The 19,268-nt window shown below is 38.0% G+C and overlaps 2 protein-coding genes across 2 annotated transcripts; both read right to left on the reverse strand.

Moving 5' to 3' along the window:
• Positions 1 to 2,803: 2,803 nt before the first annotated feature.
• Positions 2,804 to 3,751, reverse strand: LOC107719002 (olfactory receptor 5M3-like). Its single transcript, XM_016526283.1, has one exon. It carries the CDS (start codon positions 3,749 to 3,751, stop codon positions 2,804 to 2,806), a length of 948 nt encoding a protein of 315 aa, XP_016381769.1.
• Positions 3,752 to 12,408: 8,657 nt separating this feature from the next.
• Positions 12,409 to 13,338, reverse strand: or62b5 (odorant receptor, family 62, subfamily B, member 5). The gene has a single exon (XM_016526309.1). It carries the CDS (start codon positions 13,336 to 13,338, stop codon positions 12,409 to 12,411), a length of 930 nt encoding a protein of 309 aa, XP_016381795.1.
• Positions 13,339 to 19,268: the final 5,930 nt, after the last annotated feature.

Genomic DNA, 19,268 nt, shown 5'->3' on the forward strand with positions numbered 1-19,268 from the left:
ATATTAGTTTGAACGTCTGCCGCTGCGCTGATAATGTTACCAAGTACTTATGAGTAGCGATATTGAATATTTGATTGCCAACAGATTTACCAAGCTGTCATTCAAACAGTATATATACAAATTTAGGGAAAACAGCCTAAGCTGGATATAGGCTACAGCAGTCGGCTTAATTAAATGGCGCAACAGGCAGCTCTCTTTTAACACATACTTTTAGGAAGGGATGGATGTTTGCTTCAAGTGATAGACCAGGTAAGTGAAATTATATTATCTTGCTGTATGTCGTTTTCTTTACGTTTTCTGACTAAAAGCAACCAAAAAGCCATTTTAAAGTGGTTAAGCAAATAATAATAATCGGCAGGGATCCCAGACCAATACAATTTAGTGTGCCTCCTCTATTTTAGAACCCACGAGCCGCCACTGCATTGCGGAACATAATCTTAACCCCGCGTTGTAGCAAAATTTCCCACTACATCAAGACACCATCATCATCTATAACCCCATCTGCAGTAACAACCGTACCCCACCACACATTTTTGACTGACTGAAGTATTGTCCCACATTAGGCTAATCATACTGTCCCGCTTTTCGAAACCACATTTCCTAAAGTTGTACACTAGGAAATTTGATAAAAATATAAAATACATAGTTTATACTTACAAAGTTATACTATTTTTTGATGGACAATCATTTCATAATTCACATTAGGCCTAAAAGTAGCAGGATTGTTTTGTTTAAAATTAATTTATACTCCTTAATATCAAGTTTATCAAAACTCTCACTGAGCTTTGGGTGGTCTTCACACAAGGTGCTTCCTGTCTGATGATTGCTCCACCCTCATATATGACTGGACATTTGAGAGGTTATGTGATTTTGATCACATGACACCACAGGTTTGGTAACCCATAGTTTCACTGGCATTCATGTATTTATGGGGGACCTACAAACACTAGACCAGGGGTGGCCAACATCAGTCCTGGAGAGCCACAGTACTGCAGAGTTTTGCTCCAACCTTGATTAAAACTTGCCTGCCTGTAGCTTTCTAGTAATCTTTAGACCTTGATTAGCTTGTTCAGGTGTGTTTGATTAGGGTTGGAGCTAAATATATAAATGTGCGCGTACGTGTGAGTGAGTCACTCACTCACTCACTCACTCAAATCACTATGTAAGATAGTGGACAGACCATCACTGGTGCAATCAAATGAAAGAGATACATATGGTCAGATATATTGCATATTGCCCATGGCTTATCACACAAGTTTTACCTCAGTGGAACATGTAATGTTCATCTACAGTCGTCATATGTTTACTCCAGCAAAAGTTCTTTTCTTTTATTGACATAACTCAAAAACTCTATTTGGTAACACATTCAAGACAAGGTTTAAAAGACAATTAATATTCAGTAATATTATCGTTTTGACTGCACTGACACTTCCGAATGCAGATGCACCTGCAGGATTCAGCCACAGAAAAACAGCTGTTTGTTTACATTTATTTACCTGGGGAAAGTTATAAAGTATGAAGTTTAGACAGAAATTCTCATTTTCACTGAACAGCTTTATTGGTAATTGTCAGCTCTTTGAATCATTGAAGGTTTGTTAAAACTAACAAACTGACAAAGACCCACCAGATGGAACAGGTGCTGCTCAACAGCAGGATATATAATGTTACCTTTTGTTTTCAAGTTTGATTTTCCACATGCTTTTCTATATCAACATACACTAGACTGTTGTCTAGTGTTGACTATTGCATCACTTTTTTTTTTTTTTTTACGGCATATCAAAGAGGTAAAACAGCATAGACAAACTGCATTGTGAGAGAGTGTCATGAATAATTAAATACATTTTCATCAAATTGGGGGGAAACATAACCATGGCAAGGGAAAAGTCACCTACAGTTTTCAGAAAATGATTATTGGCAAATTTGGCATAGACCTATATGATTACTGACTTACATGATGTAGAAATTACGTTACAGAATATGAACTGAAATTCTGTCGGTACTTTCTGGCACTTTCCGTACTTTTGTGTTCAGGCAGGGGTGCCACTGATTGGATAAGAACAAAACTTAAACTGAATTGAGCTGGATAATGATATGTATTTGGCACAGTGCTTAACCAGGAGAATTAAAAATGGCACTTCATGACAAAAAAAGGTTACAATGTGATTTTTACACCATACCAACCTATTTGACAGAAGCAGGGCAATGAACATAATGCATGCCACAGACCAGCAGAAGACATGAAAATGTGTGATAGTGTTAGTCTAAAGGGTGACATACGGCCACATATCTATCATGTAACATCACTGTTAAAGCTGTAAATTCAAAGAAAAAAAGCTGTACATAACAAAGTTCTACAGAGCACAATTGTGAGAGGAGATAACATATGAATCTAATATTATATCAGACTGAAATTTAGGGTAAAATCCTGAGGCTCCCTAAACCCCATTTACACACAGATGACCAAGAATAATTACACATTTTACATTAGTAAAAAAAAAAAAAATTTATTATGTAGGTTTGTAACTCTATAATACTTAATATCCTTAATAAAATGTTAGTCATTTAGATGTATAGTGTTCCAACATAATAGTTGTACAGCATGAAGGTTTGGAACAAATGCAATTGACAACATGCTTAGGCTGTGTGTTTATTAGATTCACAACAGATTTTTCTTTTTTCCAGTTTGTACATACAGTACATCACACCATAAATATGTTTGCTAAAATCACACTCTTTCTCACAGTTTGTCACAATTCATGGTTAAAGCCAATAGCATTTTGCATGTATCAGTTTTAGCACATAATTAAGTTTTGATTGTTTGTGAAACATTTACTCTTGATGCAACACACGAAGTGAAAACTCTTTTGCGCACTGCTCTAATAGTTAAGCCATAGATTAGAGGATTGAACACAGGCGGAACTATCACCAGTTCTAGAGCCAAAAAATTACGCAAACTCTCTGGAAGGTCATTTGCACCATATCTGCTATACATGATATCAAAAAGATAAGCAGCAGTGAAATTTATAAGTGAAAATATGTGTGGCAGACATGTTTGCCAGAATTTCTTTCTGTTTACTAAAGATGCTTTACATGCAGCGATCAGTTCAAAGTAGGACACTATGATAAAAACTATAAAGCTTAAAAATATGACAGTCATGGCATATCCAAAGACATTGTTAACAAAATTTGATGCACAAGACAGTTTTACAATTGACCAGTTGTCACAATATAATTTGTCAATGTGATATTTACAGAAGGGCCTAAACTTTGATAACAGGACTGATGCAACTGACAAGGAGTTTGGAACAATCCATGAGAACAGAATTAATTTCACACAGGTGTTTTTAGTTAATTTGGAATGGTAGTCTAAAGGTTTGCATATGGCTACGTATCTATCATAAGCCATCACTGTTAATATTGTGATCTCAGAAAGTAAAGAGCTGTAGATAACAAAGGTTTGCAAAGTGCACATGTTAGAGGAGATCACATATGAATCCAATATTAAATCAGACAAAATTTTAGGGTAGAATCCTGAGGCTCCATAAACCCCGTTTACACACAGATAACCGAGGAATATGTACATTGGTTCATGAAGAGCTTTCTCCATGACAATAACCATGACAAGACGAATATTAATTGACAAGATGAGCACATATAATGCAAGAAAACAAATAAAATATACATGCCTATATGATTTAGTTTCTTTTGGCACCATAAGTGTCAGTATCACAGGGTACGTCATGTTATCCATCATAGTATGGATAGTCCTTCAAATGACATGAAATGAACAAGTATTTTGCAGCATTACCAAACATAAAACAATATTAGTCAAAGGTCAGTAAAACACATAACTAAAACAGACATTTCATGAAGCTTCATTTATCATTGTTGCCTAAAGAAATAAAGCAACCACAGTCAGAAAAAATTAAAACACACAGTATCCACAGATGGGTGTGTCGCAACTGAAAGTAGTGAGAACTTGCTTGGTTTTATATTTACTGATTTGTCATTAGGGAAATATGTAATAGATATTCAAAAATTTCTTGGGATTAATTATGCACTCATGGGCAACACTTTGCAAAAACCCTTGATTTGTTAAAATAAATGTCAAATTTACTAACAATACTTATTAAATACATAGCAAACAGCCCCACACATGCTGTAAACATTTGTGTACACCCATTTTTAAAGGATTTTGTTGTCATTTTACCAAACTAAACCATGCTGCTTACAGCTCACATTAATATCATTATATTTCATTTATTTATTTGATTTAATGTAATGTAGGCTATTATGGGTGTCACAGGTATTTTCTATTAGTTTCTATTTTCATGGACACTTAGTTTCTTTTCATTAGTTACTTTTGTCCTATGTCCTAGTTTTCCTGCCAGCCATCTTGGACACTAATCAATCAGCACACCTGTTCACCCTTTAGTTCGTCATCTCTGTGTATTTAAGTTCCTCTTGGTTTTCTGTTGATTGTCAGTTGTTATGTGTGTTTGAGCTATACACACTGTTACACCTGTTTCACACTAGTGATGCAAAGTCCGATTCATTTCCGCGAACCTGGTACTTTTCAGACAGATTGGCTCATTGAACCGGTTCAAAAAGCCGATTCATCGGTTCCTGACGTCATCAAGCAATAATGTCTCTACACATTTCTTTTCTAACAACTCAGTGCCATGTTGTATTAATGAAAAATTCAAATAAGTCATTTGTGTCAACGCATATTGAATTATTCAAAAATAAAGTTATTTGTGTGAAAGCATATTGCTGATTATTGCCATATAATTCACTTAAGTTAATGGTTTTTGCAGGTTTTAATAAAATGTAAATTAATAACAGCCATAATAAACAAGCATATTTCCAGTATGCGCCTCAGGCTTGTACAGTATCGTCAACTTACTCATCAGAATCTTCGGTAATCCTCGGCAAACTTCGCCACGGCTCATTCGGTTCTTGTTGAGTCCTTGGTAATCCCCGGCAAACTTCGACAGTTGGTTGAACCGGCTCATTCGGTTCTTTTTGAGTTGGCCGTGCTACTTCGGCTGTGCGTCCTGCGTCATCAACACGGAACTAAAGTTCGATTCAGTTCGATTTGTGAACCGGCTCAACCGGTTACTTCCTGAGAACTGGCTCAAAAGAACGATTCGTTCAAGAACCTAACATCACTATTTCACACTGCAAGCTTGAGCTTCGTGTCAGCTTCACGTGAGCATAACTACATTGTCACTGCAGCTGCAGACTCCTGAGAGTATTCACACTGGAAGCTTTGTACAGTGTCACAGCAGCGGCTCCAAAGCTACATATTTCTTTACAAAGACAACGTCTCGGTTACATATGTAACCCTCGTTCCCTGAAGGAGGGAACGGAGACGTCACGTCGGTGACCGACGAATTGGGATCTCGCTTGGAGAGACCAATCTACTTCGAGTGTAAACTAAATGAGCCAATGCAGATTGGCATGCGATGATTGCATCCAGCTGCCGCTGATCGCAGCGCGAGTATAATTAGGCAGCGGGTGCAACGCATACAAAGGTTTTCGCTGAGGAGCCGGGCAGGTTTCCCGGCCGCTCAGCGGTGATACAGCTTATGTAACCGAGACGTTTCCTTTCAGTCGGTCACTCTCGACGTCACGTCGGTGACCAACGAATTGGGATCCCTACCAAAGCGCCATGGATGCAGCCCTTTCCAGTGTCCTGTGCGAGCCTCCTGCACCCCCCTTTTTGGTGTAGGCCGGGGCTCGCAACAAGAAGACCAGATGCAGACAGCTGCCTTCACAAAACTAAAAAAAATCTGCTGTAGTCAGCCAGTGTGTTAGTCCATTTTGACCCAGAGAAAGAGCTGACAGTGTCTTGTGATCAGAAACAGAATCAGAAAGAGCTTTATTGCCAAGTGTTTACACACACAAGGAATTTGTCTTGGTGTCAGGAGCTTCCAGTACAGAAAGTACAAACATAGAGCAGACATACATATAATTTAAGGTAATAAAAACAATAATAAATATAGCTGCATGCAGCAATTATTGGGGCCAAACCCTATTTGGACATTTTTGGCCTATTTGAACATTGGACTTTATTTGGATACTTTTAAACATCGCACAGTTCCCATGGTTAAACACTTGCTACACATTGAATTTGTATAGAATCTTCAAAGCTGTAACCTTTTGATTTACACAGATGCTGAAGCTCCATAATTCAAGTGACACTCAACTCAAAATTAAGATTTTGTATATAAATATGCAGTATTTAATGAGCTTAGATGAGATCATACTTTGAAAAGGACAACGTCTGGAAAATAAGCAACTTCAGCATCATTAAATATGCTGGTCTGGACATGTGTGACACCGGATTCAAACCCATGACCTGAAAGGATCGGGGCCAGTGGCTTAGCAGAGTGCGCCACTCAGTAGATGCACTTTCAACAGGCTGCTTAGGAAAGGTTTAGATGTGCGAATGAGCTCCCCAATGAAGTTTTTTAGCATTTTAACCAGAGTAACATGCAAAGTTAATTTAATGGTAACACAGCTTATGGTTAAACTTGATAGCTAAAGAGTCAAATTAAACAGCTTGGTAACTGGTTAGCCTGTAACTTATTAGCATGCTAAGCTTAATAGGATAAGACAAGAAACACAGGTATGGTCAAATTCCGAGAGGTATTTCTTGGGAACAGTAGCAAACATCAAAAATCTGTTCAGTCATTTCTGTGCGGATCAGTCCAAAGATCATATGATCAGATTTTGGACAAAATCTGTAGGAGAAGTAGCAAAAAAAGTTTTTAAGATTTTCATTTACTTAAACATGACATTTATTCGGCATGACCCAAGGAATCCACAGACAACAAGATCATGATTTTCTGACTAATTGTTCAAAAGTTATAAGCAAAAACGTGAATTTTTGGTATCTCACGACCCATAGGTGGCGCTGTGCCCAACTTTGGCATGGACCCTCAGATCATGGTGTTGAAAGTGTACCAAGTTTTGCTTGATTGATCAAAGTTTGGCCGAGATACAGCCTTTGAACCAATTTTGGGTCAACCTCGTTAAGTTTCTTTGACAGTGGCCTTCAGCTCATCTGCATTTTTTGGTCTCTTGTTTCTCATTTTCCTCTTGACAATACCCCAGTATATTATGGAAATGTGTATATTGTTATTTATGTATACTGTTAATTTTTTATATCTTGTTGCTTGACCCAAGAATTTCAGCATCATTAAACGTGTACACAATGTGAGACAATAAAGATATCTGATTTGATTTTACACACACACACACACACACACACGACAGAAGTTAGCAACACCACAAACACATACCTCAATATATACAGTAAAATGTATAATATACATAATTATATGTAAAATATATATATATATAATTATATAATGAAGCACTTACTTTTTGAGAGCGGCGTCTCCTCCATCCAAACCCATATCCGCTCATCTGCTTCAATAGATGAAACTTTGCGCTCTCCGTCAAAAAACACTTTTATTTTCCGGCCAATTTTATTGTTATACATTGCTTAACAACTTATTAGAACAAACGGGTTGTTTTTCGCGTTCTCTTTGATAGTTTTTGACCTCTAACCACCTCTTCCCCGTTATCTCTCATAGGGCGCTCTTTACGCACAGACGCACCAGTCTCCACCATTATCCTGTGCGCACGGACTTCTGCGCTGATATATCAAACTCGCCCACTCAAGTGACATATTATTCTGTTCAGAAGTTCATTGGCTATCAGAAACGACAGTCATTTGCAAACTCTGATGCAATTGGATCGGTCTACTGTCGATCAAAGAGAGGCTGCCTCATCCTTCATCCTGGATGCTAGTTGGCTATCGCTGCCTGTAAACACCTCATAGATTCAGCTATTGGCTCAAATAAGGTGTCAATCAAAAGGGCAGAGGTCAGCTCCATCTTCTCTTCTGCACTAACAAACTACTGCACTGAACTTCACAATAAAACACTACAGTATACATCACTGTAAGTCATATATAAAAGCTATACATTTGTAAGTCTCTTGAGTATACTGTGTACTATGTGTATATTATGGAAATGTGTATATTGTGTACAATTGTCTATTGTATATTGTGAAAAAATTGTATATTGTATAAAATGTGTATATTGTTATTTATGTATACTGTTAATTTTTCATATCTTGTTGTTTGTACTGCCATGGAACAGAGTCTTGTACCCAATAATTTCACCATCGTTACACTTGTGTACACGATGTGAGACAATAAAGAGATTTGATTTGATTTGACACACATACACACACGACAGAAGTTAGCAAGAACACCACAAACACATACCTCAATATATACAGTAAAATGTATAATATACATAATTATATGTAAAATATATATAAATATAATTATATAATATAATAAAGCACTTACTTTTTGAGAGCTGCTTCTCCTCCATCCAAACCATATCCTCTCATTTGCTTCAATGGATGAAACTTCGCTCTCTCCGTCAAAAAACACTTTTATTGTCCGGCCAATTTTGTTGTTATACATTGTTTAACAACTTCTTAGAACAAAATGTTTGTTTTTCGCGTTCTCTTTGATAGTTTTTTACCTATAACCACCGTTTCCCGTTATCTCTCATATAGCGCTCTTTACGCACGGGCACACCAGTCACTCTAATCCTTTGCACACAGAGTTCTGCGCACGATATGTTAAACTCGCCTACTAAAGGCATATATTATTCTGTTCAGAAGTTCATTGGCTATCAGAAACAACAGTCATTTGCAAACCCTGATGCAATTGGATCAGTCTACTGTCGATCAAAGAGAGGCGGCCTCATCCTTCATCCTAGATGCTAGTTGGCTATCGCTGCTTGTTGTCACCTCATAGATTCAGCTATTGGTTCAAATAAGGTGTCAATCAAAAGGGCAATTACGTATGAGGTCAGCTTTGCGCATGCACCGCTCGGAAGTGACGCACGTGGAGAGATCTAAAAAAAACAACGGTCACTAATTAGAAGTACAAAACGAGGATTTGTAAAGAAGAATGTCGCAGGATTTCAATGTAAGCCAAGAGGAGACATAATTTTCAGGTGAACTAACCCTTTAACATCGATTTCTCCGTGTTGTTTACATGCAAACACAAGCTATACTTCAGAATGCGCCGAAGCTTTGAGCGCTCCGTCGGCTAATCTGAAATGATACTCCTACACTCCGTGGATGTTTATCAACATATACATGTGTTATGGACTAAATATTTCCCTGAATTGGATAGTCTGGACCCTTTACAGTGTAACTACACCATTTTTGTTGGAATGTAATGAACTAGTGGACTAACAAGAGGCTTCATAGGTGAGTTCCTTCAGTTTTGTTATTGTTTATTTGGTTGTTGTTGGTCTGACAAAGACACTGATTGTACCTGTGCTGATTGTATCTTAAAATGGTTTGTATCATTCGAATCACAAGAATCTCAGCTAAGTTAACCCTCAAAGTATGCAGGGTACCGCGGGCGGAACACTGGAGCTGTAACAGGTTTTAAGCCTTGCCTTGCCTCCATTTATTACATATTGGGTTTAATTATTTGCTCATGGGAAAAAAAAAACTTTTAACTTTTTTAATTTTGGTATTAATTTACTTAAATACGGTATGTTAATACGGTAGGCTTACTAAATAGATCATAAACCATATTCAAGTATTTGTGAATCGATGTAGGCGTAGTGTAAACTCCGGTGAGAATTGTCACGGTTCGCTACTGTGAGGAGCACGGAGCGAGGAACGAGGAGACGCAGAGTCCAATTCAAACATACAGTCTTTAATAACATCCAGGGAAACAGGAAAACACGCGTAGCAAGGGTTAACATCAACAATTCAAGACAAGGGAAAACAGAACAGGTTAGAACTCAAATAGGGCAGATAACCAGTCTCTTCTTGGCTTATATCGAAATCCTCTGAAATTTTAATCCTAGTTTTCTACTTTTAATTCATGGGGTTTACTGTACGCAGTACAGTTTCAGACAGTTTATTTATATCTTAAGTAAACGTAAACAACTGAGAAAGACAGTAGATCCGTGCATTTGGTCTTAAAGAGACAGCAGCCTAAATAAACCTGCTGCGGTCTATGGCCCTGACCCAGATAGCACACTTCACTTGCACTTGCGGTCTTACAATGGCCACTGTGTGTGCATGTCCGTTAAGTCCACAAGACCGTAGGTTGTCCCATTCATCTTTCAAAATTTTTAAGCCTCTTTGTGGTCGCTATGTGGCCTCGATGCACACTAATGCCAAACCCGCACTGAGGCAAGCTCCACAGCAGACTTCTACCTGACAGAAAGTGTAGAGAAAGACTGCAAGGGTTTAGGGTGCCATTTGGGAAAGGGCCTGTGTCATTAATGTTAATCAAAGAAAGAATACAGAAAAAACACTCACTGTTCTTGAGTGAATAACTTTTGTAACTTAAATTAAAATGATTCATCTGTATTTCTTTGTACAGTGAAAATCATCCAGTGTTATTTTACATTTAATTAATTCATTAAATTTCTGTCGTATTTCTGTACTTGAATACTACTGTTAGACCTAATTCCAGTTTAATATTCCTAATAATCATTCATTTCGTCCCCTTGGAATTATAAGGTTCTATCTGCATTCTGAGCAGTTTCGAGATATTGAGCTTCAAAGTTTTTGCATTTCATATAGTGATATGGGATATGGGGAACAAATCTCTTTCATATAACAGTCGCAAAATGTACACAAAAATTGTAATGTAAATAAGTTGTCACAGAATAAGAATATGTGAATAACTAAATTTTGACAAAAAATGGCAGATAGAACCTTATAATTCCAAGGTGACGATTTGATACTGACATAAAGGAGAGGCATGGCCGCATTAACCATTGGGCTAGGCGGGGCTGAAGCCCCGGGGCCCGAGCTAGGAGGGGGCCCGTGATTGGCTGTGGAGTAGTTTGACGGACATCTGTAGCGCCGATCGCAAAAAAACCCACCACGCCCCTCACTTTTTAGCGTTTAGAGTTTTCCGTAAATTCCATGCATTACCATTAGAGATTAAAACATCACATTTGAATTTGGTTTACCAATCAAATGCATTTATTATATATTTTACTTTTGAACAAACTGTGCACGCGCTTTTGTAAAATAATGTATATTGAATTTATACAGTGAAGACTATTCAGTCTATTTCTAGTCTATTTATTTTATACAATATATTTCTTATTCAGTGCTTTAAGTGTTTGTAGGTCAATTTCTTTGTTCTATTGTAATTCATGACTGTTTACTTGTCTTCAGAAAGTTTGTGTTTACATTGGCTAGTATTTTTTATTTTTTTTATTTTTTATTTTGAGATATTGGAATTGGTAACACGAATTATGAAACTTTGATTGGATAAAAATCCTATGTTAATCATTATTGTGACGGGGGGCCCTGCAGTAATTCATAGCCCCGGGGCCCATTGAGGTCTTAATGCGGCCCTGAGGAGAGGGTGCAGGTCTCTAGAATCTCCAGCACGCAGAATGATTTGGATCAGCATTTTAGTGTTTATAGGGCTCTCTCACGTCATATTTGGCATACACATGTGCACTCCTCGGAAAGCCTGAAACCACAGAGTATAAATGAGACACCGGTCACAGTACCCCTCATGGTAAAATTCGTTGGGCCACTATTTTAGATAGTATGATTTTAAAATGTAAATTTATAATTTTATAACATTATCTACCATGAGATATATGTTTATGTGTGCTACATATTCTTAAAAAGACAAAGTATTTAGGATGTCTAAGGCTCTGCAAAGAACTCTGGGATGAAAATAAAGCATGCCTTTGTATCAAATCCTACAGTTACAGCTAGTTTAATTAAAAGAAACTGATAATGGCACTTAAATACAAGGTATTTTATATTTTTTAAGATTATATAATTTTCCAAAAAACCTGGTAGGAGAATAAAAAGATGCAATAACTTCTCTAAACTGATAATGGCACTTAAATACAAGGTATTTTATATTTTTTAAGATTATATAATCTTCCAAAAAACCTGGTAGGAGAATAAAAAGATGCAATAACTTCTCTTAGAGCCTGAGGTAATTAACCTGAGGTCACTGCATAAAATAATTTAATACAATATGCACAGTAATATACATCATGATGGATAATAATCTAAACTGCATTTCCTCATTCACTTTTTTATGAATGACATGACACATGAGTGAGAGGCTTTTCTTTCTTCGCATTATTATCAACTGATTGATGATGCTTGACTGAGAAAACATTTCACTGAAAATAAACTGAACTGAGCATATTTCATAGTAATAGAAATTGTAAATATGAACATTTTGGGATATGTTTTTCAGCATGAAATGACATGAGCATTTCTTCATTTATGCTTTAGTGGTTTACAATAACGATTCAGTATTGTATATCAGACACATGCAACAGAAGTTTATCATGATTTTTTCAAGATATTTATACATGATTTCAAAACTCTGTTGCGAACTTCTTTCAAGTTTAAGCCATAGATTAAAGGATTTAAAAGAGGTGGCACAATAATTATTTCTAAAGCCAAAAAATTACGCAGGTCATCTGGGAAATCGCTTGAGCCGTATCTGTTGTACATTGTATCAAAAAGCATTGCAACACTGAAATTAACTAATGAAATTACATGAGGCACACATGTCTGCCAAAATTTTCTTCTGCACTCTAATGATGCTTTACATGCAATAGCAAGCTTTACATAGGATACAATAATTACAGCGAAAATGCAAAAATTAAATGAAATGCTTATTAGTCCATAAATGTTATTGGTGACAGTTGATTCACATGACAGCTTTACCATTGACCAGTTGTCACAATACAGTTTATCAATGTGATTTTTGCATAATACTAACCTATTTGATAGGAGCAGAGCAATGAGTGTTGAAATGAATGGTACAGTCCAACAAATGAAAAGTAGCATGACACAAGAATATGTGTTCATCTTTGAGTGATAGTCTAAAGGTTGACATATGGCCACATGTCTGTCATATGCCATCGCTGCTAATGTAGAATATTCACATTTAATTGAACTGTAGATAACAAAAGATTGAAAAGCACACATGTAAGAAGGAATCACATATGAATCCAGTATTAAATCATGTAGGAATTTAGGATAAAATCCAGTGGATCCATACATTCCATTTAAACACAGATTGCACAGAAAAATGTACATTGGTTGATGAAGGGCTCTCTCCAAAACAATGACCACACAAAGGCAACTGTTCATAAACAATATTAGACTATAAATAAAGAAAAAGCATATGAAATATATATGTCTGTATGATTTAGAGCCTTGTGGTTCCATCAGGGTGTAGGTTGCAAAATAAGTAATATTATCCATTATCTCTGTATGTTACCACAAAATACAAAATTAATTGATATTTGATTATTTCCAGTCACCAAATGTTACAAATTAGGAATAACAATTAAATCTCAAGTAACTGATAAGCATTAATGTCTTTTATCAAGCTTAAAAATATAACACAAAACTGCTTATACTAGCCAACAATTACCATGCCAGAGTCCTCATCTTGCATGTTCACAACCACAAAGAGGCTCTGAAGACAACTGGCGTGCTTACAAATGCCTTTTATCCTCACAGCAAATTCTCAGAGAGACTCAAGCATGTACACCTCAGGGATTAATTTACAAACTTTGTTTATCACAAAATGCGATTTTCAGTATAAATTAGCATTTATTTAATTTCTTAGTATATTTTGTAACAAATGTAAAAGAAATGTAAAAGTAAACGGATCTAAAAGTCTAAAAATATACACTGAAGACAAACATTCAACATACTGCTACATAAAAATGCATGTAGCTTTTATTCAATTAATTTCCACTTGTAGTTAATAAACTGAAAAAGAAACATCAGTGAATCTTTTAATTTAGTAATTATTATTATTATTATTATTATTATTGTTATTAATTTTCTGATAAATGTTTATTTTTATAACTATTATTATTTTAAATTAACTGATTTTTTTTTTTGATTGGTTTAGTATATATACATATATATATTTAAAAACAACAATAAGAACTCTTAAAGGGATAGCACCCCAAAAGGTCATAATTTAGGGTGGGGCATTTACACGTCACCATTTAACTGAAAACTTTTTATGCGTTTTGGCCGTTCATTAACATAATGTGTTTTAGGAGGCCTGAAAACGCCAACTTTAAAAACTGGTTGCAAGGTGCAAGTTTTTCAAAATAATAGGCTACCGTTATCGTCACTGTGTAAACTATGAAACTGCAAATTTATGAAAATGGTGACATCATGTGCATGCGTATTACATGTTTGCGTAGGGTTTTTTTTTGTTTTGTTTTTTTTACAATGTGACATCGCCAACTATTGGTCTGGCATGCATATTACAGTGTTTTAAGTTGTTTTTGCGGATCCCTGTAGTCTGTACACGAAAAATGCAAAGTACATCATTGCCATGTCAATGTACTTACTCACCCTCATGTCATTCCAGACTGATAAAACCCAAAGTATACTTCAGTTTTGACATGAACACTTAGCATATGTTTACAGCTGAGCATGTAACTTTTCAACGCATAGTACATTTAATAGTTTGTGCTAGGGCTAAAATTGTTGACAAATATTTTTGTTGTCAAATAGTCGTATGATCTCATATGACCTAACGTAAGGCCCTGCAATAATGTGGTTTTACTGGCGCTGTAGCGCAAGACTGTAATTCAGCCCTCCTGCATGCAATTCAATAGAATAAGACATAACCCTATGTTTGAAACAGTTGAGTGTGGGAAAGTTTTACAAAACTACAAACAAAAAATGCGGTCATGTTTTAAAGGCGAAGCTCCTTTGCTTTCTTCATTTACGCAAGCAGCGGTTTACTGTCAGTGAGCATCCCAATGCTTCTGAGAGCAGAGTTTAGATGAATATGTAAATATGTGATGCTTGCTTTCCTCTAAATAACAAAATAAACACACAATAAACATGACAGCGGTGAGAAAAACAGCAGTTAAGAAAACATCTGATCATAGCCATATAGATATGTTTCCACCAGCTCCATACCAGTCACATCACGTTTATCTCTATAGCGCTTTATACAATAGATTGATTTAAAGCAAGAGCTTTACATTAAACTTGAAAAACAGTGTCAGTGTCGCTTTCAGTTAGGATTACAATTTGATTTTCTGCTATAAAGCAGCTCTCCAGTGTGGAGCTAGCTAATGTTAAAATCTTTTTATTAGTATAAAAACATAAATGATAGCTTGGTTTGCACTGATTAAAGCTTGACCTAACTAGAGACTGTTTTGATTATCACAGTACTATAAAGTATTTTTGAGAGATAATGTAGTGAAAAAATGGTTTATCGAAAAATGTCTTATCACCTTTTTTAGATGTTCGGCAGAATGATGCATCAGTCAGTCAGTTACATTTTCATACAGTTAATTAAATGGTGAATGAGAAAGTCTCTCTGTCTGTCATCTCAATTTATGTGTCAAATATATTAATTTGTATTGTAAAAAATTATTGTATAATAATTGTAATTGTATAACAGTAATTACATTTTCAAAGACTGAAGTGATTACCTTGTTTTATTTATTAGTTAGAATATGTATAACTCAATATTTTAACAAATTGCAAAAGCTGAATAATCAATCAGAGTCTACTGATTAATCACTGAAATAATTGTTTTAATAAATAAAAAATAAAATATTAATTTTCTGCAGACCTTGTGTGCGCAAACACAGCCATTTGACACACATAGCATACACCTGAAATTTCATCCTTCAGCGTCTGCGCTATTTCTCTCCAGAGGTTATGACCATCTCTTATAGGTATCTTATCCTGCTTGCACAAGCACTCGTCGACACGTCTGATGTAGTTGCTATCTTTACTGGTTTGTTGTTGATGCCTGGTGTTGCCACCCTGTGGACCAATTGATTAGCGCAAAAAAGTAAAGGTGCATCTGCAAGCCAGTCATACAGAGCTCATTTTCTGCTCTGTTCAAAGTACACTCCATTAACAGTGAGCGCGGAAGGATGCATTCAGCGTGTGTGCACTACCTATTGGACCTTTGTTTTCAAGTGCTCAGAATCATATATGCATGCGCTGTAGTCCATGCACAAGTCCACGTTGAAACAGGCTGCACGTGGACAGTGAACACAGACATAAACAGATCTGGCTGTGCTGATCATAAAAATGTATGTCATGCGTAAGCCAAGCCATTTCAAGCATCTGTTTACCATAATGTCCATTGTGTTTCTGCATAGTGATGGCCGCTTTAACAATGCTTTATGAACACTGCTTTATAACACTGCTTTGGACCCTTTGCAAATTGTAACAAAGTTCGTAGTTCGGGGAGGAAGGAGGCGGGAACTGGCAAACACTTAAACATAATTTAATAACAAAATAAACACAAAACTGAAAATAGCGCGACAGCCCCTCACAGACGACTGCCATGCACAAACAGAACCAATACAACATAAATAGTCCAGGCCTGGTCCCCTCTCGTCCTTCACTGTCGTTACTCCTCCTTTTATCCTACTGGAGCTCCTCTGTGGGACTTGAGACCGGTGAGTGGTGCAGGTTTCGCTCATTATCATTAACTCCACCGGCCTTGCTCCTTTCCCATGGCTCTCGGCCGCGCCCCACTCTCTGGGGGGAGCCGATCACGGCGGCTGCGGCGTACCTGGGGGTAAGGACAGACGAGGCGAGAGAAAAGGAGACAGAACGATGAGGAGAGACCGAGACGAGAGAGGAAAAAAAAAATTCTCGGTCCGGTTCCCGGACACACTGCCGCTTGGTCCTCAACCAGCTGAGAGGCTCTCACTCACGGTGCTATGCGATGGTACTGGACATCTTTGGTGGACGGCCCGACGGTTCTCCGCCTCCTGGCGGACGGCGATGGCTCCTCCGGTCGAGGGCAGCCGGCAACGAGTCCCCCGTTCCCTGCTCCTCCCCAAACATGGCGGACGGCAGCAGGCTCCGGCCTCTTGGCGAACGGTGCCGACTCCTCTGTTCCCTCTCGGATGGCAGCCACCCCTCCTCGACCCAGGAGCGCGGCAGCGAGCCCTCCGACCCACCTCGTCTTCCATCGTTCCAGCACCACCGCCTCGGGCAGCCACCGGTGGTCTCTGCTTCTTCCTGCTGCCCGATCTCCTCAGCACCGTGATCCCCCTCAGCAGCAAGGGCTCTCTGACAGCGTGTCCCTCCTTCCTCCAGGGTTTCGGCACCAATGTAACAAAGTTCGTAGATCAGGAAGGAGGAGGCGAGACCTGGCGAACATTTAAACATAACTTTAATAATAAAATAAACAGAAAACTGAAAATAGTGTGACAGCCACTCACGGACGACTGCCGCGCACAAACAGAACCAAAACAACATAAATAGTCCAAGCCTGGTCCTCTCTCGTCCTTCACTGTCGTTGCTTCTCCTTTTATCCTTCCGGAGCTCCTCCGTGGGACTCGAGACCGGTGAGTGGCGCAGGTGTCGCTCATTATCATTAACTCCACCGGCTTCGCTCCGTTCCCACGGCTCTCGGTCCCACCCCACTCATCACACAAATATTTTATTTTAAACCAGTGGTTTAGAGCAGTGTTTCCCAACCGGGGTGCCGTGTAAAAAAAACTTTTTAAATATTTTTAAATTGCTAAAATGTTCAAAAAAGCATCTATTATATAATATCCATTTCTGATGTCGCCAATAATTAGAGATGCATCGAAATTTTGGCTGCCGAAAATTAGTTAACCGCTCAGGTTTCATTTTCACATGGTGTGACGCTCTGCGTATTATCCCGCTCTGCGTATTATCCCGCTCTATGCGTGTGTGTGCTCTGCTCACGTTTGTTAAAATTTCCAAAGGGTGCCGCGACTAAAAAAAGGTTGGGAAACACTGGTTTAGAGCATGAATCAAACTGGTCAAGTAACAAGATTTCAGCAAAAGAGGATCCTAGACCAGTATTCCTCATGCTCCGGTGGCAAATAAAGTCATAATGCATTGCCTCCTGACCCAGTTGTAGAATCAAGCTATATTTTACATTATTTTGTGTGTTAGGAAGTAACCTGTATTCTACACAGTAAAGCAATTGCTAGATTCAGGTTTTTCCCTATTCACTTTTATGCACAAACACAAGGAGCCACATGAAAAGCTATTCTTTATTTTCTCTGGTTGATGGTACTTGACAGTGAAAAAAAAAACATGTCACTTGAAATTGACTGGGTCTGCAGCATGAAATTTCACAAATATTTTTTTTATTTATGTTCACAAGTTTAGTTGTTTACAATAAGTTCAGTATTGTATGTTTACATAAAGGGACTCTACATGTCTGTATGATTTACAGCCTTTTTGTTCCATCAGGGTGAAGGTTGCAAAATAGGTCCTATTATCAAGTATGTTTGGTATGTTACTCAAACATTTATTAAAGTTGATTTGACATTTTAAAAATAACAACTGCATCACAAATACCTGATAAGCTGATCAGGTTTCCATAAATCTTGGGGAAAAAAACATAAAAAATGACATTTAAAACAACAACTGATCAACTATTACCATTGTAACGTGGGGAGGCATGACAACACAGTAGTGGATTGAAGTGCAGGCTTTATTCAAAAGAGTGGTCAAAACAGGCAGCGTCAAACACCAGCAAACACTATAATCCAAGGCAGAGACAAAAGAGTAATCCACAGAACAGGCAAAGGTCAGGCAGCAAACAATCATAAAAAACATCTCAGGTTACGTATGTAACCATAGTTCCCTAAGAAGGGAATGAGACACTGCGTCCTCTAGGGGTCGCTATGGGGAACGCCTTCGGCGTGACCGGTGTCTGAAGCATACATCTAAACACGACAATAATATTGGCCGGCGACAGCCTATGACGTCACTACCGGCGTGACCACAGTATGAAAGAGCGCCGGTAGAACACGTCATCCGCTTCTTCGTCTGAAGCTTACGTCCAAAGCATGGCGAGGAGACTAGAGGACGCAGTGTCTCGTTCCCTTCTCAGGGAACCATGGTAACATATGTTACCTGAGACATTCCCTTCCAAGGGAACTTCGAACTGCGTCCTCTAGGGGTCGCTATGGGGAACGGTATACCCACGCTGCCATGCTGAGGGGAGTGCATGCCAATACCACGGCGAGCACGAAGTACCAACTCTACAAGTAAAAGGAGCTGCCCCTAGGACGTTTGACGGCTGTCAGTGACATAACCCCCTACGGCCAAAGGCCTGAGCTGTGCACCAAACTTACCTGTAAGGGCTGGCTTGTATAAAGCCCGAGCCCAGGGCAAAGCTCAAGCCTGGA

Source organism: Sinocyclocheilus rhinocerous, unplaced genomic scaffold, assembly GCF_001515625.1.
Source record: "Sinocyclocheilus rhinocerous isolate Xijiao unplaced genomic scaffold, SAMN03320098_v1.1 scaffold753, whole genome shotgun sequence".
NCBI lineage: Eukaryota > Metazoa > Chordata > Actinopteri > Cypriniformes > Cyprinidae > Sinocyclocheilus > Sinocyclocheilus rhinocerous.